Source organism: Clytia hemisphaerica, unplaced genomic scaffold, assembly GCF_902728285.1.
Source record: "Clytia hemisphaerica strain Z4C2 unplaced genomic scaffold, Clytia hemisphaerica genome assembly, whole genome shotgun sequence".
Classification (NCBI taxonomy): Eukaryota; Metazoa; Cnidaria; class Hydrozoa; order Leptothecata; family Clytiidae; genus Clytia; species Clytia hemisphaerica.
The window spans coordinates 1,117,483-1,144,183 of NW_027103240.1; the positions used below are offsets into that span (position 1 = coordinate 1,117,483).

General features: G+C 35.5%; 1 protein-coding gene and 1 long non-coding RNA gene across 2 annotated transcripts; both read left to right on the plus strand.

The window, feature by feature from the left end:
- The first annotated feature begins 165 nt into the window (after positions 1-165).
- Positions 166-1,205, plus strand: LOC136802851 (uncharacterized). Its single transcript, XM_067059643.1, has 4 exons — positions 166-320; positions 551-626; positions 814-920; positions 1,200-1,205. Exons 1-4 carry the CDS (start codon positions 180-182, stop codon positions 1,203-1,205), a joined length of 330 nt encoding a protein of 109 aa, XP_066915744.1. The 5' UTR covers positions 166-179.
- Positions 1,206-2,785: 1,580 nt separating this feature from the next.
- On the plus strand, positions 2,786-3,493 carry LOC136801193 (uncharacterized). Its single transcript, XR_010845818.1, has 3 exons — positions 2,786-2,799; positions 3,093-3,203; positions 3,392-3,493. It is a non-coding gene; the product is annotated as an uncharacterized lncRNA (long non-coding RNA).
- The last annotated feature ends 23,208 nt before the right edge of the window (positions 3,494-26,701 follow it).

Genomic DNA, 26,701 nt, shown 5'->3' on the forward strand with positions numbered 1-26,701 from the left:
GGGTTAGTGAGGCCAGCGCTCAATTTATTTTAACCAATCAGATTGCAGTAGTCTAAAATGGACTAATTTTCCGGGCACTGTCACCCACCTCTGTATATATCGTTTTATTTTGGTGGAAAATAAATAAGATATGTGCGTTGAGGTGGGAAATCCCAACTAGGAAATCACATGTAATCAGAATGGCCTGTGTCATTGAAATGATGAACAGGTGCATGCTAACTGGAGTTGTTGCAACAGAAGCAAACAATATTCTTAACGATATCGTTAACACTGTTGCAATGCTGGACGGGGCTGCTGAGCACCAAGGGGAAGTGAGCGAGGTATTTCAAAATTATTTTCTGTGATAAAAAATATTTGACTTTTCAGAAAAATTTGTCCAAAATGTACCCATGATCATAAATTAAAGTGAAGAATTTAATTTTGCTAATATTTTCTTAAATACAGGTAATAAAGTGCAAGCGTTTAAGCTTCTTTTATGACAATTGAGACAGGACTTTCAGGAGTGGGCCAAAAAAGCAATTTAAACAACCCAAATATTTTTTGCAATTAGGAAGCAAGCATCAAAGTGAGCAAAGAAAGTGTCGACCTCGCAATTATTTTGGTGAACATTTCTTTGAGCCAATCAGGTAATTTTAATTATTTAAACTATAGAATTTTAAAGATCAATGCTCTTGAGCAGGCGTCTGAAAAAGAGACAAATCATATTTTATGATATTTCGAGATAATGGATTTGACAAAATGAACTATCTAAGTTTAAAAATTCACCTAGGTAGTTCTACTACTTAACTACAAATTTACTATTGTTTATTTAAGCATGTATTCATGGTGAAAAGGAGGAAGAAAATCCAAATGTTAAAACGAAAAGTCCAGAGGCAAAGAAGAAAATGGCAAAACAGCTGATTTTGACAACTTCTGGGCAAGTAGTATCAGCCCCACTTTTGACTAAAACAACAAAGTCAGAAAATTGGCCCCTAAAGGTCATACACAGGCACCATATCTTGCAGCAATTTTGAAAGTGAAGGTTTTGGTACGGTCAAAGTTAGAGTTGCAAACAACGGGCATAATCTAAGTAGACTTTTAGCTTTAATAATTTTGAAATGCTTTAAGTTTTTACCGTGTATTAAATAATTATTATATCTTGAAAAATAAAATTGCAAATCTTCATCTGAATATAACTTGACCCTTCATCTCGAAAACAGGATTGAAGCACGATTCATAATTTTATAAAATTCAGATTTGCTTTTGATTCCTAGATACTTTACTTCTAAAAGTCAACGTATGCAGACGACATGAAGGCTCCATTAGAAGCATGAGGAATTTCTGTGGAGCAATACAGGGGCATCTTTGAAGTAAAGAACCTTGAAAGGTAAGTTGAAATCTGTTTCTCTTTTATTTTTTTCTCTTTTTATCATGTAAGGCGAGACAAAAAAAATTTAAGTTATTGTTCTGCGGGCCTGACCGACCCTGTTTATTCCAAAATCCAAAAAATTATAATATTGAATTTTAAATCCTTGAGGATGGACTTTATAAGTTATTTGTAGATATTCCAAACTGATTAAGTTATGTAACTGATTGCCCTCTCATTCGGGTATTAATCATGAGAGAAATAAAAGATGTGTTGCCTCACTTTGTACTTTACTGTTAGGCCACATAAGCAACATGCAAACTTGGTAAAATTTATACCAGTGAATTACACTTGAATTCAATCATATTAATAGCATTACCCTTATATTCATAGCGAAGCTCATTCAAAATGCTTCATGAATGCAAAGAAGAGAGGTGCAGAAGAAGCGACGGCAGAAACAGACACAGCATAAATCGCATTATAAGCAAATCAGCTGCCAGTCAGATCATCAAATGCTAATAACCAAGGGTTCTAAAAAATCAATCACTCCCACTAAAGGTTGGAAAAATGAGAAAATTTCAATTTTTGTCTCTAAAAGCAATGAATTTAGTCCCAATAAGGGTCATGAAATTCACAAAATTTACAAATTTTTTCCACTCATTAGCTCAATATGTTAAGAGACGTTTTATGTAAAAAGCTTTGTTTTAGGTCTAAGTCATTTATACCACTGTACATTTTCCCCCAGGTTTAATAACTTTTAGGATTATCCACTTTATGAACAAACAAATTCTCAAGTTTAATTCAGTGAGAAAAGTTTATTTTGATTAAATAGTTTTTATTGTTAGAAATTGCATAACATACCATGCAAGTCCTCTTTGTTCTTCTGAAGCCTTCAGCGTTACATTTTTATGAAAATGCATTTATGAAACAAATTTCTTCTCAATTTTCTTATTGAAAGAGAATGAAAGACAATTTTATTATTTGTACGTTTATACAATTTCATACTTCCGTTTTTTCTTTAAAGAATATCAAAAATTATAAAAAAACAACATGAATGTCAACAATTTTCATCAAGCTCATGGAGGAGTAAATGACCAATTTTTCCCAGTGAGTCTTTAGAAGTTTTTATGTTGAACAATCATAGTAGAAATATTTAGACTTTGGGTAATGATTGTGATTTTAGTATTTCTACTTTATTTCATTGGATATTTGGAGTCTGCAGTCTCATGTTAAAACTTAGAGTTCCAGAAGTAATTTAAAGCGCTTGAAAGTCATTTTGCAGGGAAATCTCCTTTTGTTTAAAATATTTTGTCCATGATTAAAGGTACATTACACCAGTCAGATGAAAAATATTATTTTTCCTATTACAGTGTGGTATATGTCTCACATCCATGAAAGGTGATGGTGCTTAAAGGCCATTTGTATTGCATTGTGGACATGGTGTTTTGCAAAAGGTATATAGTAAATCTTAGAGATATGTGATATTTTTCACCTCACTTTTTCAAAAACAGTCTGCAGTTCAATTATATTAGATGAATCAGAATTAAATTTATATTGGAATCGTACTTTCTTCAATAACTTTTCAATTTAGAACAATGTAGAAGATTTTGATTTTTAATCTTTATGGATCATGCTGATTTTAAGAACGAATTTTTGGAAATTTTACTTCCAATGCAAATTCCTTTTACTCAAAAGATTTTCAAGTGTGTCTCAGTCATTTGCATTTAAAGTGTAAATTAATTTCCAGCTGTATAACTTTATGGTTTGATCAATGGTGTCACTGTCCAGCTTGCAAATCACCTGGCAGAAGAACAACTCCATTATATGTGGATACATCTTTCTTGGAAGCAATAGAGCGGTATGATCATCTTATTAAATTTAAAAGTTCTGTTGTTTCAATACTCGAGAGAAATTAACTTAGTCTTTAGTCTCTGATAGAGACACCTACTGGGTATAACACAAATAACGACGGATAATGAGTGTAACTATATTATTTTCCCAGCAATTAAACAATTTCCTAATTATCTTTTAAAATATTGTTTTCAGTATGACTGCAACTATAAAGCAGCTAATGAAAGAAAAAGAGCAACTGGAGATCCAAATTGAAGAATTGTTCATGCAAATTGTCTGCCTTGATGCAGATAAAGAGGAGTTAGAGAAGAAAAACTGAAGAGAAATTAAATTTTTGCATCCTTTTGTATTATGACTAGAAATGTTAAAACATTTTTTAAATATATTGTATTTTTTTTCTCTTGTGTTAAACAGTGTCATGTTTCTTTGTCTTCTGAACACCACATTGAACTTTTTTGTATCCAGATCGCTTATTGGATAGAATGATTTCAAAAATAAATGAAAGTCAAACTGACTTTTGAAGATTTCACTTTTAATTTCAGTCATAATTGGTAATTATAACTAAACTTCACTTTCTTTTATTTTATATGAATTTACTAAATAGTAGAAATCAATACTTGATTACTGAATTATACGAAAAAATTGGAGAAATCATGTACATTTTCCAGCCAGCATCTACCTTTTGCTTCATAGAAGTCTTGGGGAAGCCACCACAGGACGAATGGGAACTTAAACCATTTGTTACCAAGGGAAGGAACATCACCGACTCCTTGAAGGGCACGTTAAATGTTAGAAAAATTGTTACAGACTTTATTATTCCTCAAGAAAAATGTAAAATATGTTCCAAAAAACTTTTGTTGAATGGTGATTACAAGATTGCTATTGGCTATTCTGAAGACGGATCAAATAAACTTAGGAGGTTTACAAGCAGGTGCAAATTTTGTAACCTCACAGATTTGTAACCTCACATTTTATTCAAGAGCTGGAAAACGAATTCTAAATTCAGAATTCTTGCAAAGTAGATGGCTCTTGAATACAGAGGATACAGCAGTATCAATTCAAATGTTGCAAAAATACGAGTGGAGCTAGTCATCTATCACATGTCATTCCGTGCAAAATGTGAAATCTTCAACAACTCACTGAGATATCACTTGCTGCCCAAAGAAATCAACACCCCAAAGAGACAAAGGTATTCATTAACAGCAAGTCCTATTAACTTTGACAAGATAATATAAAAAACAAATGGTTAATTGGGAATTGAACTTTTAAGCAATCATGATGGATTCTAGGAATATTTTAGCTAGATATCAAAAAAGCTTTTGACAACTGCGGAAACTAATTAAATCCACAGATATTAGTTCTCATGAAAATATGATTATTTAAAAAAACATTGAAATTTTGAAAGTTATAAGTTGTGAAACCTGTTAAAATTTGAATTGAACAATTTAAACAATATTAATGCCTTATATCTTACCAATTTATAACATCAAAAAATGCACATAAAGATGAAAGGAAGCAACTTGATAGACGTAGGTTTGAAGATGCTTTTCTACTGTATGCAGTGGGAAAACTAAGCACCAAGTATGAAATCAAACTGGATGACCAATCCATTACAAACAGAAACAATCTACTTGACAGTGTTACTGAGCAAATATATCAAAATTTGTGACAAAATGGATTGGTGAGTCATGATTTCAAAATTAATTTTACAGTTTAAAGTGATACTTAGTTTCATGCTGATGCTGTTTTTTTCCTTTCTAAATTATCATGACCCAAAGAGTTTTAAAGAAAAGATCTAATGTTGAGAAAAATAAAGTAAAAACATTTTTTTCTGAAACCACTTTAAGATTTGCAACTATGAAATTACATAGCAAGTTCTTTGCTATGTTTATTTTTTTCTTTCTATCAATGTTTTGTTTCATCTCTTCAAGCTCATAAATGTGACATTCCTGGTTGCAAAAATGTATTGGTGATTGATGGAGACATGAAGGCATGTCGTCAAAGATGTCACAATACTTAGCTGAAATCAAAACAGGTATTAACTTTAAATGATTATTACTTCGTTCAATTTAACTTTATTAGAATTTCTATAACCAAAACACCAGTTCATTAAAATCTGATTCATCTATGTTTTAGTCTTTTTAACTCTCAATGAATTGCATTCCAAAAATATTATAATTTATAGGATGTATGAATACTCCGATGAAAAAGTATAACGTGTGTGAAGAACATTGGGAAAACTCAACAACTTTTACAGACAGTTTGGATGAAGAGAGAAAGGATGAAGACAAGACTATCGAAACACAAGGCATTGTGAAAATCCTTGACAGAAAAAGCACAAGAGCATCCAATCTTTATCATGTACGTCAAATACCTGAGAACATTTTCCTACTCACCTGATTTTTTGCAGATTTTATTTTGTCAACTTAATTTGTGCCCTTTTGTAGATTATTTGTCATTCTATTATGAATTGAAAAGAATTGTGAGAATATTATAATTTTGACCTACGAAAATGTTCCAAATCTTTTTCTTGAATGGTGTGATCAGATTTAAATTTTGTTGTATTTGTCATTTTTAGGTTCTATGGCATACAGGCGTGCAAACCTGGGCAAAAGAAGAAAATATACCAAATCATCTGACAAAGAGTAATAATGAATTGACAATCGCAACTGGGACATATTTTGGACAGCCAACCAAACTGTAAAAATTGCGAAAGGTGAAAGTTGATAAAAAAGAAGTACTACCAAATATTGACAAAATATTTGAACCTGAGTAAGTGTCTAGTTAAGTTCCTTTGAAACATTTTCTCATAAAGAGGAACCAACAATCCTTTTGATTTTTATTTTTTGGAATATATTTCGATCATTTTTAAGATCATCATCAGGCTGAAAATTAGAAGAAAAACAAGATTAAAATCTAGAGTAAAAACATCATATACATCTCACACTACAACTACACATAACCTACTGTAAAGAGAAAAAAAGATTGATTGAAAAAAAAAAAAAAAAAACCCACAAAACCAAATTAAATGAGAGCTAATTCTTAAGTGACAAAAAAAAGAAGAAAAAAAATCAAAATAGTTTTATGACTAATTCATGGCTTTTGTATTCGTCTCTCGTGTTAATTGAAGGCTTTAATTGTGCAATAAAAAGAGCCTCAAGAGTCAATAAGTGAGCCTTGACGTTTTTTGTACGAGTGCTACGTGCTAAAATACTGACGTCGTCCATATCTAGGGTGTGGTTGCAAGCATCCATGTGTCTTGCCACCGGTTTTTTCGGTTGTCCGTGTTCCTTTACTCTGCTGATAAGATGTCGGCGTGTGAAACCGACATAGCACGCACTGCAGCGTGGACATTTAATTTGATAAACCAGAGAGCTTTTTAACGAAGTCGGGACGGATGGTTTTAAACTTGGCAAAACGATTTTTAATTTTTTAGTTTTAAAAACTACTTGACATGGAGCATTAATTTTTCCCAAAGAATTTTTGAACTCATCAGCAGGACAAAAAACAATATCATAACTTTGTGTAATGCCGCCATACTTTGTCTAATTACGTCATAGCAACTAACTGGTCTTTTTTCTGTTTATAAATAAAAACTCCTGGGTAAGATGTTTAATATCACTCTAACTTCTTTGCAGACAAGATAGTTGCTATGAAGGATATACCGTAAGTTGGTCTAATATCTGCTTCGACCATCCCTTCTATATGATGGAGGTCTATTTTTATGCAAAAAATCATAAACATTTTAATGATTCAAACTGGAGGAAATCTCAAAAAACCTAATTTTTAGGCATATTTTGTCCCAAATTGACCTCAATTTTTTTTAAATTAGGCTCCGCTACATCGGACGGTTTACCATTTTGAATTCTTGGTGCAAAATATTAGAACAATTGGATGAGCTCATCATCACAACGAACGAATGGGCAACGGTTAATTTATAGGACCTTCAAGTAGATCCAAAAGCTCTCAAACACTTTTTTTTATTAAAAAAATCCACTATCAGAAAAATGCTGAGCATAATAAGTGTTTCTATTCTAGAGAACTCAAACAATCACGCTCCAACGCGAAATTTTCATTTTAAAAAAATAATAAAAATAATAATTTTAGCTAAGAACATTGATCTATAATGGTGATTTTAATAGATGAAGGTTCGTTTTTTCAGCCAAAAATATTTTTTATGAAAATCTGCTTGAGCCAACTTTAACCTGTGATGGTACCCTCCTTCTGTCAGGCAAAAAAAAGAGTTTTTTGACATTATAAGTTAGAAATAAAGGACCAATCAAATTTGCGTAAAGATAATTTATAGCAAAAAAGAATGCACGGCCTTGAAGGGTTCCTTATTGCATGTTCAGAATTATGCCATAAGGGTTGCAAATCACAAACTTTAACTCTAGCCCCCCCCCAAAAAAAAATAGAAGGGTCGTAAAAACAGCTAAATCCAATTTCTTGACATATGAAAGCCTAATCCTAATAAGCTCCCCAAAATTTAAGAAAAGTTGGGCTTAGGGGCCCAACCTCTTTGCATTTTTATAAGCATATGGTTGTTTATAAAAGATGTGCCTCCTCTTCGGCGATTCATATTTCGTTTAAAATGTTTTTTTTTGGACTCGTTATTGGACAAAATTGTTGTCAGAATACTGACGCATTCGTCAAATCCAACGACGGACATTTTTACTGTCGGACTAGAAAGTGTCGGACTACTGACGACCTCCCTTCTTTTCAAAGAAGAATTTGTTCTCTATTATCTTGAAAATAAAAAAGAACAAATGTCATTGATAAAAAGTACGCAATGTATTAAATTTCTTTGATTAAGCGTGAGAGACTGTGTGCAAAAGCAAGGACAACCTTCTGACAAAATGCGATGCTAAGCACTCCACACAGTCTAGACTAGTACTATCAACTTATTTTTGGTATGAAAGAGAAGGAACTGTGTGCTGAAGCAAGGACAACCTTAAAAAGGCGATGCTAAGCACTCTACACAGCCCTTTTCCCAAACCCCAATTTCATAAAAACTTTGATTGCAAAGTGGGTTAGTTTAGCTTTAGCCCCAAACCAACAACAACTTTATTCTTGATTTAGAAAATGTGATTGAATGACAAATACTGGCGATGCCGGGGGGGGGGTCAGTGTACAATACAGCGGCATGGGACAGTACTTTACAGACTTTTTCCTTCTCGGATACCCACCCTCCCCTATAGTACAAAATACTATCCAGCAAAATCTAAAATACACCCAACACCCCCCTATATAGTACAAAATACTATCCAGCAAAATCTAAAATACACCCAACATCCCCTATATAGTACAAAATACTATCAAGCAAAATCTAAAATACATCCCATACCCCTATTTGAAACCTCGCGTGACCTTTTTTGATACAGGAATAGAGTTTATTTACATTACACTTTTGTTTTTTATGTTGTTTTTCATTATTAAAACAGGTAATTTTTCTTTAGCGCGATATAAAGGCCTGCTTTAGAACTTCACTCGACTTTTCGAATGTTCAAATTATATTTTGTTCGAATATTCTATTATGTTCTATATAGAACTGCTTGTATGTAAAAAAAGAAATATTCTTTTATTTCTATGTTTGGTATATGTTTGCATTAAAATTAGATTATCGGTTGTTGCAGGTTGATGTATCCAACATTATTATACACACATTTTTTTAGAAATAGTGCTGCAGTAAGATTGGATAGTAGGGTATATGGATGGATGAGGATTGAGGATTATTATATTATTATTATATATTTCTTTTGCTTTGAACAATAGGCCTGTCAATCTTAACCTAAAATTTCACTCTGGTATTCTTATTATATGAGTTGTTAAAAAGTAGTTATTACTGAAAGACAAAGGGTCAAACGTCTAGCTTGTTTTCTCGGAAATCTGTGTTTTTGATTCAATAACTCCAGGCAACTCTTACATTATATTATAACTTTTTACATTCTGTTTTGTGCTGTTTTGTTTAATGAGTTGCCCTTTAACACTTTTTTTATGTCGCATCATTCTCGTCATCTTCTGTCGGTGAAAGCTCAAAAATCAAATGTAAAATTTGTAGAATCATGGTAGAGCCAAAATCTATGGGTGCTCACGTGGGAAAACATATTGTGAATAATGAGATTGCCGTCACTCAAAAGCTGTGTGGATTCTGTGGTAAAGAGGGGTGCTCACTCTCTTGAAAAATCATCTCAAAGCGGCAAGAAAACATTTTTTAACCCTGTTTCAAATTGCATTTATTTTTTTAAGTATAAGAAACTTCGGGACAAGGCTTCCAAATGCACACCTTGCACAGACAAGATAATTACTTGTCCAATATGCAACATGTATATGTGGTGACGGCCATAACTATAAGATCTCAGACGATGAGAAAAAAATCTTGTTTTAGTCTGATCTCAACATATCTCAAAGCTCCCAAAACACTTGGAGTATGTTTAATTTTGTTTTAATTTTCTCAACTCTTTATCTGTTTATATTTGTTCAGTTTAGTTATTTGTTTGAGAGAAAGCGAAGAATCTAAAAATTAAGAATTAAAAATGCTTTCATAACATTTTTCTTGTACTGTACAATATTTGCCTTGACTAAACTCTTTTTAATTTTATGAATTTCTTTGACCAACTAAATCTGACTAAAGGAATAATTTTTGATTGTTACTATATGCTCAGCAGTACTCAGTACTATTAGATAAGACTGAGAAGCAGATTTTTGAGCAAAACAAAATCAGTGCCCTCATTGGCAAAAATCTATCAATGTCCTTAATTGAATAAATTTCTAACCCTATTTTATTTTGAATTTCGACCCACCCCACCCCAGGATACATGCTGCTGTATTGTCCACTGACCCCCCTGGCTATGCAGATACCATTCCGAACACTTTCTTCTAAAGAATTTGTTCTCTTTTATCTTGAAAATGAAAAAGAACAATGTCATATTGATAAAAAAGTATGCAATGTATTAAATGTCTTTGATTGAGCGTGAGAGACTGTGTGCCAAAGCAAGGACAACCTTCTGACAAAGGCGATGCTAAGCACTCCACACAGTCTGGGCTAGTACTATTAACTTGTTTTTGGTATAAAAGAGAAGGAAAATGAGATTGTATGACAAATACTGGCTATGCTGATACCATTCCCAACACTTTCTTTTAAAGAATTTGTTCTCTTTTATATCTTGAAAAATAACAATGTCATATTGATAAAAAAAGTATGCAATGACAGACAGACATTGTCAGATTGTAGCTCAACTCAAGTTGAGAACAGTCTACTTACAACTGTCGAACGTGCTAACCGCACTGGGCTCAACTTCAGTGTTTTTAAATCATTCGTAGGCCCAATTGTAAAATTGTGACCAATGTAGCAAATTTCCAGTTTTAGCCTAGTTTTGGCGAAAACTCATGACCACGCCCTTAAAAATGAAAAAAACACCCCCAGATATTCACCCAAGGAACAAGTGTGCCAAATTTCAGCCAAATCCGATAATTTTTGAAGTCTCCAGCCTGCCCCAAAGTTTTCGGACAGACATACATGCATACATTGTCAGATTCTAGCTCAAGTTGAGAATATGAAAAATTGAATGACCAGAATTGGCAAAATAGTTCGTTTCTAAGATGGCTTAATTTTGGGCAGGCCGCTACTAGATAAAAGAAGAAGCTTGTTAGTAATAACAGATTGTGCGTCAATCAGACAAAATGGCAGTCAGAGTAGACGCACTTCCAGGCTGATTCAATGCACCTTTTCATACACTCTTTTAGAGAAAAGTTCTTTCATCTTGAAAATAAAGAAGTAATACCTTTAGAGACCTACGTGATAGAACCGAAGTAAATAAACAAGTCAAGGTCTTTGAGTACTACAGTATATCATTTTTTGAAAATCGTGAAAAAGGAAAGTCTTTCACCCAAAAAAGCCCCAGAATTCTGGGTTTGTCGCAGGAATGTGTCACATAGGTGTCAAAAAATGGCGGGCAGAAAAAGTATTTCTGAATGAAGTTTATGAAAAATCAACCACAATCCTCTCCTCAAAAGAAAATGTCAGGGCAAATTGTTTTTCAGCCCATTTTCCACATCTTCAAATCAGAAAAACAGTGTAAAAAGTGACCAAACCAGCTAGCTGACTTGACATTATTGTTATTTTTCTGGAGGTACCGTCAACTGGGGTTACTTTCATCAAACAACGAGGGATAACATTCATCGCCTCCAAAGAAGATTTTTCGAATTGTAAATTGAGCTAAAAATTGTTCATTGTTTTAAAACTTAAGAATTAAGAATTATAATTTCCAACTTATATTGATAAAGATCAGGCACCAGGAAAGTCTGTTATTTTGAGGTGATGAAGGTTAACCTTGTCGACCCTTGTTGTTGATTAATTACTGAAAGCAGATGGATGATTCAGCTGTTTGCTTAGACTCAAAAGATAAAAATAAATTGGAAAAAATAAACATTCAAAATGACAGATTATACCCAAGCAAGGCGACAGGAAACATTCATCATCATTAGTTTCGTAGTTTGATTATATTGAGTTGTAGTACTAACTCTAATCACTACTACAGTAATCCTATCCTAAATTTTGATACACATTTTTGAAAACAGTGAGAGAAACTTCATACCATTTGTACTTTTAAAATCTAAAATCAGCATTTCTTTCGATCTTGATGAATCATGTAAAATTCCAACTTTTAGCTGTAGCATGTGACTTGTGCGATTTTGGGATTCCTCGTTTTTCTCTACAAGTCCATCATCTCAAGTTTCACTGCTTTTCGAAAACGTACATCGTAGAAACCGGGGGTATGAAACTAAGGAACTGATGTATTTTGTCAAAAAAAACAACAATTCTAAAAGAATTAACAATTCCCCAAGATGAATAAAAATGCATTTTTTTAGAAATTTAAGAAAAATAGTTATTCAATTTGCATACCATCGATTTTGAAGCAATATAATTTTAAAAAGAGACCCCCGTCGAACAAAGAAGACAAACAAAGAAGAAATTCTGTTATGTAGTTTTAGAAGCTTGAAAATATAATATTGTTTTAATTTATATCAAATGATTATTTTTATTGTATGAATCTTAAATTGGCATATTTTTCAGTAATAATTCAATAGACAGTAGATCTAACAATTGATATTCCACCCCCGACAAGTCCACATTAATTTTTTTTTAATTTTTTTTTATGGATGGATTGTGCGCGGGAAACTAATTGACATAGCCTTGGGCCCCAATCGGATTTTTTTGCTAGAATTTCTCAGCTGGATTTCTTAAATACACAGCGTTGCAAAAGTATTGAAAGTAGAGCAAAGGCCCGGGGGGGGTACTAGGGCAAAATGGGTTACGGGGATGCTCCGCTGGTCAGGGTACCTTTTTTAACCTCCACGAGTCCCAGGTAGGGTCGTAAAAACACCAAAATAGAAAAATCAGTCCCTCGTAGGGTGCCTATTTTTGGAAAATTTGGGGAAAAAGTAGAAAATTTGAGAAAATTTTGGAATTTCAGTCCCATTCAGGGTCACTTTTTTCGCAAATTTCGAGTCCCACGTAGGGTCCATTTTTCGAACCTCAGCGGAGCACCCCCGTCGGTCGACAAGGGTAGTACCCCCCCCCGGGGCAAAGGTCTGGCAACCAAAGCACGCGATTAATCGAAAAATTTCACGTGATTTTATTTCCGCATATATGTTCCTTCATTATAACAACATTATAACAACATACAGTTATGACTTTATCAAATTTATTATTTCTTAAGAAGAAAAAGTCAACTCCAGTCTCATTATTCAGGCAGGGACACTTTTTCGAGCCCCCAGCGGCAAACCCAAATCGGTCGGCAAAATACCCCCGGGTTTTTATGAAACACACTTGAAGAATCGACAATTCTACCTGGCGCACTGTCGGCACTTCAATGGCTTTTCCTACATTACGTGTAGTCTAGTATCCTAGACGACTAAACCGAAAACTAATTATGATAAGCTGAATATCATAATAAAAAAAAGGAGCAGAATTATTAGTATAGTATAGTTTCAGACCTATCCTGTAACAATATTATCGTATTAACTATCGAATTACGAGGGAATGAGAATAACACCGACCACTACTGTATAAATTAACACATATTAAAATTATTCCAGTCCAAATATTACGTCATATACGTCTGGTCATGAATTTCTGGAAAAATTCAAATAGGAATAAAAATAAATCTTGGTCGAACCACTTTTTGCTTTCGACCCAAAAAAATTCTAGACAATTCGAGGCACCATGTCGGAACTACAAAGGTTTTTAACATTTAACAAACCGATCGAATTTCTTTGCCCTTTTCCGACTGCTTTCGTCCGAAAAGATTCCAGACGATACTCTGTAACGCCGTAAAGCATTATTCGTGTCGGGACTTCAAAGGCGTTTAAAAACGAAAAAGAAGTTCGATTTCATTTTCCTTTCTTCACAGACAAACGGAAGACAACTTTGTCTGGCGCATTCGAAATTTTTTGTACATGAGTTCAAATCGATATCTTACATGCTCTTTCGTGTTCATTCAATTCTCTGGCAACTACAAGTCACAAGTCGTCGTCAAGAACTTCATCAACTTCATCTGTTCATCATGGGTGCCGATCAAAGTACACAAAAAGGTATGTTGAGAACATAAATTCATACGTTTAAAATATCTTTGTATATGTTTCGTAGGTTGGCCTTGCACCTTCTCTTCGTTACAGAGTGTACGGATGTGGACTTTTTTTCATTTTTAACTTTTGTGCGAAAGAAACTGACTAGGACAAGCCGCGTTATTCGATTTTTTGGGTGTCAGAGTTTAGTTAACATAGAACATACCCAATGCTATCATGTTGACCTCCCCACCCCCAGGATAAATTTTTCTTTGACTGTTTCACATATTTTACTTTAGCTTAAAATTATCATTTTTTACTTTTTAGAGACAATTGAGCAAGTAATTGAAGACGTATTACCAACCATCGGTAAGCTTGAGATCCGAAACGAAACCGATGGAGAATGCAAAGTAACAATCAAAGCCTCCAAAATCGAAGAGAATGACGCAGGCAAGATCACTGTAAAACAGAAACGATTGGCTGCAAGAACAACGATCAAGACCAAATGTTTGGTACGAAGTGATTTGAATAATCGGGACGTGCACGTTTGGGGATATGACCGTTACGGGGAAAAGCTAAAATTGAACAACCAGGAAAAATTGGTCCTTGACTTGGACGATGGGGATACGATTCGAATTGTGGTATCGAGAAAAAGACATTAAATGGTGAGAACATTTCAAAATGGACACGTTTTTTGAATCTCGGATTTCTATAGCAATTTTTAAATCGTTTATATTTTTTAATAACATTTCTTTGAAAATTAAAAAAACTCCTTTTAGTTGTTCTTTTGAAAAAGGTATAAATTTCGTGTGATTCAGAGGATATTGAAAAAGAGTTCAATTGTCAATTTCAATCAAATGATTTTCTCCTTTTCTTCTACGCTGATTAATCTTTAGTCCGCCCACTCATCCTACAGAGCCATTTTTAAATAACAAAATTTTTATTTGAGTAAATAATACGAACACAAAAAAGATTCCGTTGTTTGCTCGATATTTTTCTTGGTGGATTATTCCTCGTCCTCTTCGGCCTTTTGTCCTCGAATGAAAGCTTTTATTCATCCTTTTTGTGTATAATATATTTTTTATTCATACTTTTTGTGTAAATATATTTTGAGTCGGTGAAAATAAAATGAAGATTTGATAAAATTTAACATGCAATAATCTGTTGATGATTTCTTAATTAAGGAAATGATAATATTCTATGTTGTTCATGAATGTGTATATCAGGAGGACCATAAATCGAGGGGCATATATTAGTACGGCCCAGCAATCGGCCATATGGGGACGTCCTGCAGCGTACCTTGAGCGTCCCCGTAGGTTTTGATATTTGATGTTTTTTTTGGGTGTAGATTCCAAAAAATGTGGTCCAAAGTCCTGAAAAGTTGACGGAAGGGCGCTACAGGACCGTAAATGACCCCCTCCCCTAGCGTCGGACTGGGTAGGTCTCGTGACTTAAAACTTTCTGGAGACGTCAACCATATCGAAGGGAAAAAGCATGCCAAATTTACGATTACCGGGCCGTACGGCGTTTTTAGCCGGTCAAATTTTCCGTGAGGTATAATTAATCTAGTTCTATCTTAGTTATATATCTATGGAAATAATCTATATCTAAGGGAAACACTCAAACATAAAATACCAAACAACACCCCGGGAAAGGTGTATTAGAATGATTTTACAAGCGAGCGCATTCCTTTATATACGAAATAACAGCCAATGAGGTAGCCGATTGCTGATTATGGGTGGGTATGGGTGATTATGGTTGTATCCGCGGATTAGAAACACCGGAGAAAAGTTGGTAACAGACGAACGGACGGACGGACGGACGGCGAATGGACGGACGGCGAATGAACGAACGGATGAACGAACAAAAGGAATGCACAAGACACCAAAGGAAGTGATAAGATGAAGACCAAAGTCTGAGATAAGGTGCGGTACCTTGAGTAAGCATCTCCTGCCACTCTAGAGTCACTTGTCAGCTTAACTAGAAGAAAGAAATTAAAATATAGGCACAAAGTCTGACCATACAGTTATTGACCATACAGGTTTTTTGCGGAACGTGACACGCGTTCCACATCCTTTGGCAAGATCTGCGTACGCGGGACGTAAATTTGTATATGTTCGAAAAAGTGTTTCCAAAACTGCTACCTTCGACGAAAAATGTCGACTTTGCTCTGCATTGAAGAATGGCACCTGTTTAGCCAGTGAAAAGAAGCATTTACCTCGTAAGTTTTATTGAAAATTAATTTTAGTAAAACTTTGTTTGTAAAATGACGTTACTGCTGTTCACACTATTGGAAATTTCACGAGTGCCATCATTGAGGTTATTTACCACTTCCTCTGGGAGAGGTGACAGCTGTCAGTAGAGGATCTACTTGCTGAAGTGGCTGTCAACTGAAATTTTCGATAAATGGTCTGCAAATGTGTGATTGATGGTTGTTTACATTGTGGTATCCAAACTTCATGGCACATTTTTGTGATAATTGATTGGAGTAACCATTCCTTATACATAAACTAATCTCATGGAAAACTATTTTTATGGCTTGATCAAACCAAATATCTGCAACAGTCTTAAGTCGGATTTATAAATATTTTAACTTTAAGGGAATTATGTCATGGCTAAACTTAACATTCAGCGAGTATTGTTGCCAAACAATGATTTTTTGTCACGTCAGCCGATATCTACTGTACACTGTTCGAGTAACACTTTTACTACAAAAAAGATCATACGCCATTGAATATTGGTTGATTGTGTTCAATAACATTCGTTGAGGAGGTATGCTGCTGTGAAGAGCGGACAAAATATTTGCAGGAGTTTTTTAATTATTCAACATGACATTAGAAAGACTTTGTTGTGGTTTGTGACATCAAGCAAACGCTTGTACCAATTTTCAATGCAACACAAGAAGGGGGTCAAATTGTGAATGTTTTGTGTGATGTGATGTTTAATGACATTAACTTTTACATACTAAGGCAGCAATCACTAATACACTTCCATTTTATTTTAAATATTTTTCAGTCGTAGTGGAAAGTTTCAAATTCACCGGTCATTCACTGGTGCTGGTGGTCATTATTCAGTTCAAACACTTTAAATAATTCCCAAATAAAATAAGCACTTTAGAAGCATTTTCCTAAAAACTCTTGAGCGTGTTACTGTGAATGGTCCTAAATTCGACAGCCCTGCCTGAATCCGACCCCCAAATAACTGCTATGAAAAAACTCTATGTTTACAAACATTCCCTCTCAAAGTTAAACAATAAACTATTGCAAGGACTCTTGAAACAAAACATCTAAAACAAGATGACCATAATGTCAAGATATCAATTAATGTTATCAAAAAAGTGTGACGTGTAAAAATAATTACTTCAATATTCTGATTCTGTTGCTCGTGTGTTAAGCGCAATTTATGTAATAAAAAAATATATTTTGTATAAGAACTAATTATTATAATTTGGTTCAATTGGTTCAGTTTAGTTGGCGTCAAAGCGAACGGTTTGTTTTTATTTTAGTTTGTATCCTCCAAAGACCCCTTCGGATTTAGGCAGGGCTATCGGATTTAGAACCACTGGCTAGGTGAAATGGAGATGTTTGTGATCGCCGCCTTATAATATACCTGAAGTGGATAAATTTTGGCGTGGATTTAATTTGGCAATTGGCCAAAACACGATTCTTGACGGGGATTTTGCTAATTTCACGATAGATCAATTTCATAAAATTTGGTGGGGATTTAATTTGGCAAAATGCTAATTTTGAGACACTTAAAATGGGTAAAAATTACTATAAAATATACTGAAAAGTTACTATTTTTTACATAATATTCTTTTTGTTAAATTTGTCGGGGATTTAGTTTGGTGAATGGTCAGTTTTTAAAATTTTGGCAGGGATTTAATTTGGCGATATTTGTTAAAATTTGCCAAATTCGAAGAACGCCCTTGATAGCTTCTGAGCACAACAAAAATCTTCTTGTCACAGAGCGGCTTCTTCTTACCATCTGGTTACTCCAAGCTGTGCAGATGTCGTTGAGCCAGGGGCGGATACAGGGTATGTGGACGTGGTGAATTCACACACTCAATTTTCTCGAGATTCGAAAAAATAAAAACACTAAAATTGTTTTCTATAAATTTTTTCTTGTAGAAAAAATATTTTGTTCTTTCAAAGAAACACAAGCCGTATATGTATAAAAGTTGCGAAGCGATCCAGAGCCACCTCGATTCGCAAGTTGCAAGCAAAACATTTAGTTCCAAATAATAGGAAAATTTCATATTTTCAAAAAAACGGAATAACTAAAAATGTTTAAAAGGAAAAAAAACTTTCAAAACAAGAAGCAATTTCATATTATACTTAAGTTCAACAGATTGCAAGGATGGAAAAATGTCTTGTATATTTGGGAAAAAGTTTTAATCTGAAAGAATGCCCTAAAGGGAAAAACTCCACTCTCAGAAGCCATTTTCCATTTCAAAAGCATTCTGAAAAGTTAAAACATTTTATAAGGCCACAATCACAAATAACTAGTGTTCGCGCTGTCCAACTGACTGATAATATTTTTCTTAATTTTCCGAACACTGCAATACAGTAGCTATTTATTCAATATTTTCGTTGGATTTGATTTCTGCCCGACACAGTTTGAAAATCCAATTTTTCTGACGTTTTATCTGCCGACCAAACGATCAATTAATTTCTTAACCTAAAAACGACGTAAACCGGCGCAAAAACCAGTTATTAGTGATGGTGGCTTATTTTCAGAAAAGATATCAAAAAGGAAAAAAAAATTCATACTGTACCAGGAATTATTTCCTTATTTTCAATTAGTACGTAAAAAATTGCGATTGTAATCAACAAAAGTTTTTCACATTTTAAACGTGGAAGACAGTATTATATATAGTTGACGACAAAGGTTTTCCATGTTTTAGATGCATGTCAAAAAAAAAATTATAAGCTCAGGCGAAAATAAAAAAGTTTAGTGTTACCGGAAACCGGTCCAATGACAAAACTTTTTTTCTGACCCGGTCGCAAAAATATATACTTAAATGCGATAAACTTTTGTGGAGATTAAATTTTGCAGATTTCACGAATTTGGGTGTCATCCCCAAAAATCTGCAAAATTAAATCTCATTGAAAATTTGAGTAGGCCTTTTCAGCAAAATATTTCAAAACAAAACTCAAAAACTGTTTGAATGTTTACTGGCATCAAAGAAGTGCTAATAATACGCATTCCAACGACCAATGTGATTTGACAGTACAGGCAAAAAAATTGTAAGAATATTGTCACACGATAGTGCCATCCGCGAAATTAAGTCCCCGCGAAATGTTTCAATTTTGGGGATTAGCCCAACCGCGAAATTTAATTCTTGCAAAAGTTTATCGCATTAAAGTACTATAAATATGAACCATCATAAAGAAAAGCAAGTTGACCGTTCAAGCTATCAAACGTCGTTTTCTTACAGTAGATATTCTCACCCAGCTGTAATTAAAAGTTTGTGCATTAGTACTTGATACATATAGATTACTGTTTGTATACATAAAAGTCATCTTTAAAGTTCTATTTCAATGATCTTAAAAAGTTATCAAAAATAGCAAAACAAATTTTTTCCAGCAAGCTGCATGTTCTCACAACAAAAGTTTTCCAAATTTTGAACGCATGAAAATTAAAAGTTCATGGTTTGCTACAAAAGTTTTCCATAGTTTAAACCAATTCTTCAAAGATAATTTCATATTTCACGACACTTTTTCCACATTTTAATCAAAACGGAAGATCATTTCAAAGTTTACGATGAAAACTTTTAATTTAAAAAGTTATGTAAGGTGATTTCCGATTGTTTACATCCATATTTGATATTCAATGTCTTTACGATTAGCTTACTTTTTCAGAGGTTGACATAACATTTATTCATCAACATCACCCATCAGGCCGCCTGGCATGGCTGTGGTTGTCAGCTTCAAAAGTGTTGGAAATAAGCTGCTACCGTATATAATTCCCCCCTCAAAGAGGTTTCAATTACCAGTCGAGTGTCATTGTTGTAGAAGAAGCACCAAGTAAAATTCAATCTATAGTTAATTTTGCTCCAGGTTCAAATTTTTCCAAACAACAAAATGAATGAAGCCAAGGCAAGGAACTTCAGACTTTTTTAAAGCTGCAAGTGTTTCATTTCCAGGCACAACATGGTCAGATTTCTCCAAAAATATTCAGTTTCTTGCCCTGTTACAATTCATTTACATGTACAGGCAAAATTCAAGTTAGTTTGTTGTCAAAATTGGCAAACTTGTCCTGTTTTTTTTCAAGAAAATGCATCTCTCATTCTAAACCAACAGAATTGAAACAAAACATCAAATCCAGGGAGGTATAATAAGAAAACTTTATCATCCACCAGTTCTTGTGCCAATCAGACAAAAAACATGATCCAATTCGACTCTTGAAGCATGAAAATCGAAGAAAAATAACCGAGGAGCAGTATTTGTTGTCTCCATTTGTTGCCGCCATCTTTAATGTTTTGACGGCTAGAAACCAGTATGGTCTAATCATCAAGACCCTTCCGAGCCGGGCGACGTTCCACAATCTGCAAGGAGAATAGAGCACCGCAGGGATGTTTTCCGGCGACGTGTCTTTAAAAATAACGTTGTCCGTCTCAAAAAAAGCCACTCTACTGTTCTCTCGCTCGGAGCTCGATTGAATACGAGCCATGTAGTCATACACGGAGTTTCAAATTCGAATACGTCAAATTTAATATAGTGGAGATAATTTTCTCTGTCATTTCCTGGAATATCCTTCATGTTTTATCCCCTTTATATTCATTGTCGCGCGACTCGGAGATACTAAACGTTTTTCCCATCTCCTGCCTTTTAGATGGTTGAAAGAATGGAAAGTTAAAGGTACGCACACACGATAGCAAAACTGCTTCGCTCATGTACATTCGCTTCGCAATAAATGCTTTCTGTACACAAAATGTTCAAAAGGTACATCTGTTGATACGTTTTACTTTCTGTGTTCAAAATGACGTCAAAGAAGCTTTTGTTTATGTGAGGGAGACTCTCCATCGTAATAAGTTCTCTGAAGTAGTCTCATTCATCTTGTTATCAAACCTCAACGGTGGAGATTATTTTAGCAGAATTTCGTGAGGATAATTACATAGTTTTGCATACTTTTCACGAATTTTCATTCCTTCAGACTGTGTTAAACCACTTTTTCATACCCTTCACACTATCGCGATTTTCGTGTAAACAAATCACGAAGTTTTATCTAAAGTTTTTTACAAGAACATAAATTAACATAAGGACATTTTGAAACTATGATTCTGTGCTCTTACAAGTTGAGTGAATCAAAGATATTATATACATGTGTGTGGCATGTAGCGATGGGGTAGAGTATTCCTTCAGTTATCGGGTTCAAAAATCGGGATTATATTGGAAAATTTTTCATTTTGTATACGACCAGTAGATGATGAATTAAATGTTAATGAGGATTTCCTAGGCTTTTACGAGATCGATAACATTAAAAGTGAAACTATTGTTAACGCTATAAAGGATAGTTTGTTGAGGTGTTCTCTATCGCTTTCTGATTGTCGGGGACAAACTTACGACGGAGCTAGCAATATGATGGGATAGCGTTCTGGGGTGGCATCCGTAATTATTAAAGAACAGCCAAAGGCCCTCGAATTACACTGTTTAGGCCACTCTTTAAGCCTTTCCGTCAAGTCACTAACAGCCGAATGCTCGATTCTTAGGGACACCATGGGAACCGCTGGTGAAATTTGTGTATTAGTGAAATACTCACCTAAACGAGAAAAACTCCTCGGTCAATTCAATGAAAACATTAAGCGCAGTTTAGACAATGATGATAGCCAGGCAAGTAAACTTGACAAATTAAGTGCTGCAAGATAAACAGTAAGGGCCAATTGCTTTAAAAAAAATAATCGAAAACTATAACCCACTGATGGACTTATGGAAAACGAGTCTTAGAGAAAAGCTAGATACTGAGACCAAAGCCAGGATAATCGGATGCAAAAGGCAGATGGAGTCATTTAACTTCTTCTTTGGTTTGAAATTTAGGCATAGGCTTTACAGCCATACGGATGAGCTATCTCAAACCTTACAAAAGGGGAAAATGTCAGCCATTAGTGGGAAGGAAACAGCTGATGCTACCGTTGAAACGCTGATGAACATGAGAAATGATCGTGATTTTGATCTGTGCTATGAATCAGTCACAAAGTCTGCCAGTGCAATCAACATCATCTCGACTCCAACAGCCCCGAGAAAACGGAAACGACCGAAGTATAATATACTCCAGTATTTGGAGGGCTATGAAAAAGAATCTGAGAAAACCGAGCCTTATTACGCAGAAACACCACGTGCTTTCTACAAGCAAATCTTCTTTGAAGCCCTAGATGTGATCTCAAGCTAAATCCATGAAAGGTTCTCTCAGCCAGCTTTTAAAATATTATCGGAGGTGGAGCAGCTCATTCTGAACTCAATCAAAAAAGAACAAGTGGATGACGAAATCCTAACCATCAATCAGAAATTCGCCGGTGATTTCAACCAAGTATCCCCCCGTGTGAATTAGAATTGCTGCCGGTCATATTCAAAGGTGAATTGCCTGTTAATTTCAATGACATTGTAAACATTGTCAAATCCTTGCCTAATGGTAGGGGGGTTTTCAGGGGTCTTAAATACCGTCATACCGACAAAATTTTGGGTCAAATACCGTAATACCGTCGGTGAAGGAAGCCTAATACCGATACCGATATTATATCTATGTTTTTTTCGAAAATAATGAATTTTCAGTTATCAAATCTATTGTGTAGTAACAAATTAGAAACTGTACAAACAATTCTTGTACTAGGTCCCCCTGTCAACCCTCAATTCAGGTATTCACGCATAAATTTTTGCCAATTCACGTATTCACGCGCGAAAAAAAAAACATTTTCACGTTCACGCACCAATTTTGCTTTTACATCTTTGGTTAAACGATTGTGGCCTTATTGGGCTAAATTTAACCTTTTTATGGTCTCTTTTAAACAGATTGACCTATTCTTATACCAAACATTTTCGCTAGTTTTGTGACGTTATTCTCGATATCGTCGGCCTCTTTTGCAGCTATTTGAGCTTTCATAAAGCAATATTTTAGGTCTGCCATGCCAAAGTTACTTGCTTGTTACGGGAGGCAAACGCAAAATTAAGCCTGTCCCCCAATAATTTCTTCCTCGCAGACCCGTAAGATGTCTTTTATATTGAGAATTAATTCAAAATCGAGGTTTGGGCTAATCATGGTCTGAGAAGCCGTCGACTTCAACACAGGTTTCATAGAGGTGGTGGTGTGGTGCAACTAGAGGACGCGAATTCTAAAGTTGAACCCCTTCCCCCTATCGGAGGAAAGAAAATAAATGGAAAATAAGAACGCGAGCGAAGCGAGCGCAAAAATGTTTTAGACAATTTTCGCTCTCCTTTGTTATTGAAAAACGGCCTTAATACGCTATTGTTAGTCAAGTATGCCTTGTTTGGTCACAAAATTTTGGATTTTATTTAACACTGACCATTTGTTGACAAAAATATGGTACGGTGAGCGACGTACCTGCCGTACCCGGTGCGGCGTTCCAGGAGTTTTGCTCAAAAAAATTTTATAATTTAGAATGCCTACATTGCCTGAAAACGCATCATGTGCATCATGATGTGAATTATTTTTTCAATCGTTCGATGCTGCACAAGATGTTTTTATAACTACCTACTTTTACTAATTATTGAAGGAGTAGATACCGCCTTTACTGTCTTTAAGTTACTGCAGTATCAGTGTATTGTATTGTTGTAGTAGCAATATAAGTGAATACGGAGAGACGACCATATCTTTTAGTGCTGACGGAGAAAACTTTATCTAGACTCATTCGTTTGATGCAGTATTTGCAGTATCACAAAAGTTGTCATTAAAAAAATGCGCCCGCAGAAAAATAACGAAAATATTAATTTAGATATCGTAAAGTTTTGCTTATTTTGAATAACCTCACCATGACAATAAGTCAATAGGAAATCCAAGATTGTGCGAGCGAAGCGAGCAAGAAAATTTCACTGGTTAAATAGACTGGGGAATAGACTTATCTTTTTGAAAAATTTTCGGCATAAAACTCATGAAGAAACTAAAAGGTAAATAGTTTTAGTTTCTGATATATGTTTGTATATCAGAGTTTAGATGCATTTGGTTTGTTTTGGTTTATCCGGACTCTTGAATCAGCCTCACTCTCATGTCCTATTTAAGGCCTCAGTTTCTCCTCATGGTCCCTTTTCAGTTCTTCATTTCTTAGTGCTGACTGCTGTATTTTTTGCTGTTCTGTTGCTGTCTTCTGTATTACATTTTTATATCATGATTGCTGAAAGATTATACCTGACAATCCTATTGTTCCTGACAACTCCTCCTATTACACCGATTTCAAATGCTGACCATGATGAATCTCCTGCTGACAATGGTACTCGTAGGGAAAAGTGCCCTGGATGCCAGAGAGCTCACTCCAAACACACCTTTGGTCAGCCCAGCAAAAATTGTCAAGGTCCACCTTCACCTACGTACTCGCCATCTTTGTCTCCCGGCCATAATTCAGGGGAAAACCCAGCTTCTAGAACATTGTCTCAGGAGCAAATTCTTCAATACCGCCAACATCTGGAATTTCTCAAAAGTCAGGAAGCTGAGGTTCTTGAATCCATTAGGGTAGACCAAGAGAAGTTATCAAATGAAGAGGAGTCGCTCAGACAAGAAATACGACGGCAAACAGAAAAGTTGGATCGCTTGAAAGCCTCAAGAAGCCATGCCGCTCGTTCCGCCTTTCCGCCCGAACCTCAAAGCAACCACTCAGGGGGAAACCGTTCCGCCATTTTTAATCGTTCCCGACCCGACCTCTCCTTTCCTCGCAACAACAACAACAATCATCTCGTTCTTCGTTCAATTTTGCTGGTTCTGCTGCTGCTCCATTGTTGAATTTTGGTTTGTCAAACTCACATTCCCAAGAATCATCTTTAATTAATCGTCATATCTCGCAAAGTGAACTGTTTTTTCGTCCGACCCGTGCAAATGATGTTACTAGAGGTAAAGCATTACGAATTATAGACTTTGTTTCCCGAATTCGTCCAGCTGAAGATGAGAAAATCCTCTCTTACGATAATAACTGTAAACTTGCTCTGATCTTACAGGACACAAAACCTAAGCTTAATAGTGTCACTATGGAACAGTTTAACATTGCCAATCTTAGAATTTTTTACGAGTTATTATTTTCTGGGAAGCTCTCCACCCTTCTTCATGTGCAGGAATACCTCTCCTATGCGATTAAGGTCTTGGAACTGGCGACTAAGTATACATGGCAATCCGTGCTGCACTACGATGATGAGTTTCGTATCTTGAAGCATACTTATGGATTCTCATGGAGTACTGACCACAGTCACCTATATGAGGTTGTTCTCATACCTCGCTGGGCTGCGAAGCTACCTCGTGGGCTTGGGCAAAGCACTGATACTTCCTCATCCAAAAGTGATTCTTCTTTGTTTGGTCTTGCGGGTAACAATAAGGGTTTTGGTCCTGCCATTATGACACACCTCTCTTCTGGATCAGAAATTTGTAGAATGTTTAATTCCAGGAAAGGATGTCAGAAGTCCCCCTGCAGGTTTGCACATGCCTGTAACCGTAAGGTTGGCTCACAGGCTTGTGGGAAATCTCACCAGGGTTTCCTACATCCTGTGGGCGAGGGTGACCCTCAATGACTCCTTTCCATAGAGCCTTCTCCATCTCCGCTTGACTCTGCTATTTGGGACAAGGAGTTACTGAATGACCCTGACCGTCAGTTTTTATTTGATGGGGTGGTTAACGGTTTTCAATTGCTCCCAGCAGATGCAAAAATTAGCCCTGCGGAAATGGAGAATTATAACTCTGCAGTTGGCCCTGGTTCTAAAGAAAAAGTTGAAGCCACTATTTTGGAAGAACTGTCGGCCGGAAATTATATTGTTACTTCTGAAAAGCCTGTTATTGTCAGTGCCCTTGGAGCAGTTCCAAAGCCTGATTCAGAGGATCTCCGTTTGATCCATGACTGTTCTATGCCCCACGGTTTGGGCGTCAATTCTTACATAGATATTGAGAAGCAATCTTTTCAGACTCTAAATGATGCCTGTAGGCTGATAGGGAAAGGTTTCTTCATCGCTAAGATAGATTTGAGACACGCGTACAGATCTGTCTCAGTCCACCCAGCCAACCGAGATGCTCTCGGGTTGAAGTGGAAATTTAGTGGGGACAAACACTACACGTATCTAAAAGACACACGTCTCCCCTTTGGCGCACGTAGTGCACCAGGAATTTTTCATTGTTTGACTCAGAGTGTAAGGCATATGATGCAGAGAAGAGGCTTTCCTTTGATCATAGTATATCTTGACGATTTCTTGATCATTGGTAGGTCTCAGCATGAATGCCAGGCTGCTTTTGTTGCACTCAGCTCCCTGCTAGTTTCTCTAGGATTCACAATCAGCCCTTCCAAGGTTGTTCCACCATGTCAAAAATTAGTGTTTCTAGGGGTTGAGATTGATACCACAACATTGACTCTCTCACTCCCTGATAAGAAGCTAGGTGATCTGAAAGATGTCTTAATGTCTTTTCAATCCCGAACTCGTGCCTCATAGAGACAGCTCCAGCAGCTTGCCGGGCGTCTCAACTGGGCCTGTAAAGTCATTTATGGTGGAAGAACCTTTCTACGTCGCATTTTGGACCTTATGGGCTCCTTACAAAAACAGTCATCCAAGTGTCTGTTGAGTGAGGAGTTCTTTCAAGATATTTCTTGGTGGTTGGACTTTCTTGAGATTTTTAATGGCCAGTGTTCATTCCATGACACTAGGCCTGTTACTAACATCCACACAAATGCCTGTTCTTCAGGTATTGGTGCAGTGTTTGGAAATGACTGGTTCTACTCTAACTTGTGGGTTGATGCGCCTG

Bases quoted from the DNA above. Each gene is read 5' to 3' on its own strand.
- LOC136802851 (XM_067059643.1), top strand. From the start codon at position 180: ATGGCCTGTGTCATTGAAATGATGAACAGGTGCATGCTAACTGGAGTT. The intron at 321-550 runs GTATTTCAAAAT...TTTTGCAATTAG, and splicing joins ACCAAGGGGAAGTGAGCGAG to GAAGCAAGCATCAAAGTGAG. The intron at 627-813 runs GTAATTTTAATT...TGTTTATTTAAG, and splicing joins CATTTCTTTGAGCCAATCAG to CATGTATTCATGGTGAAAAG.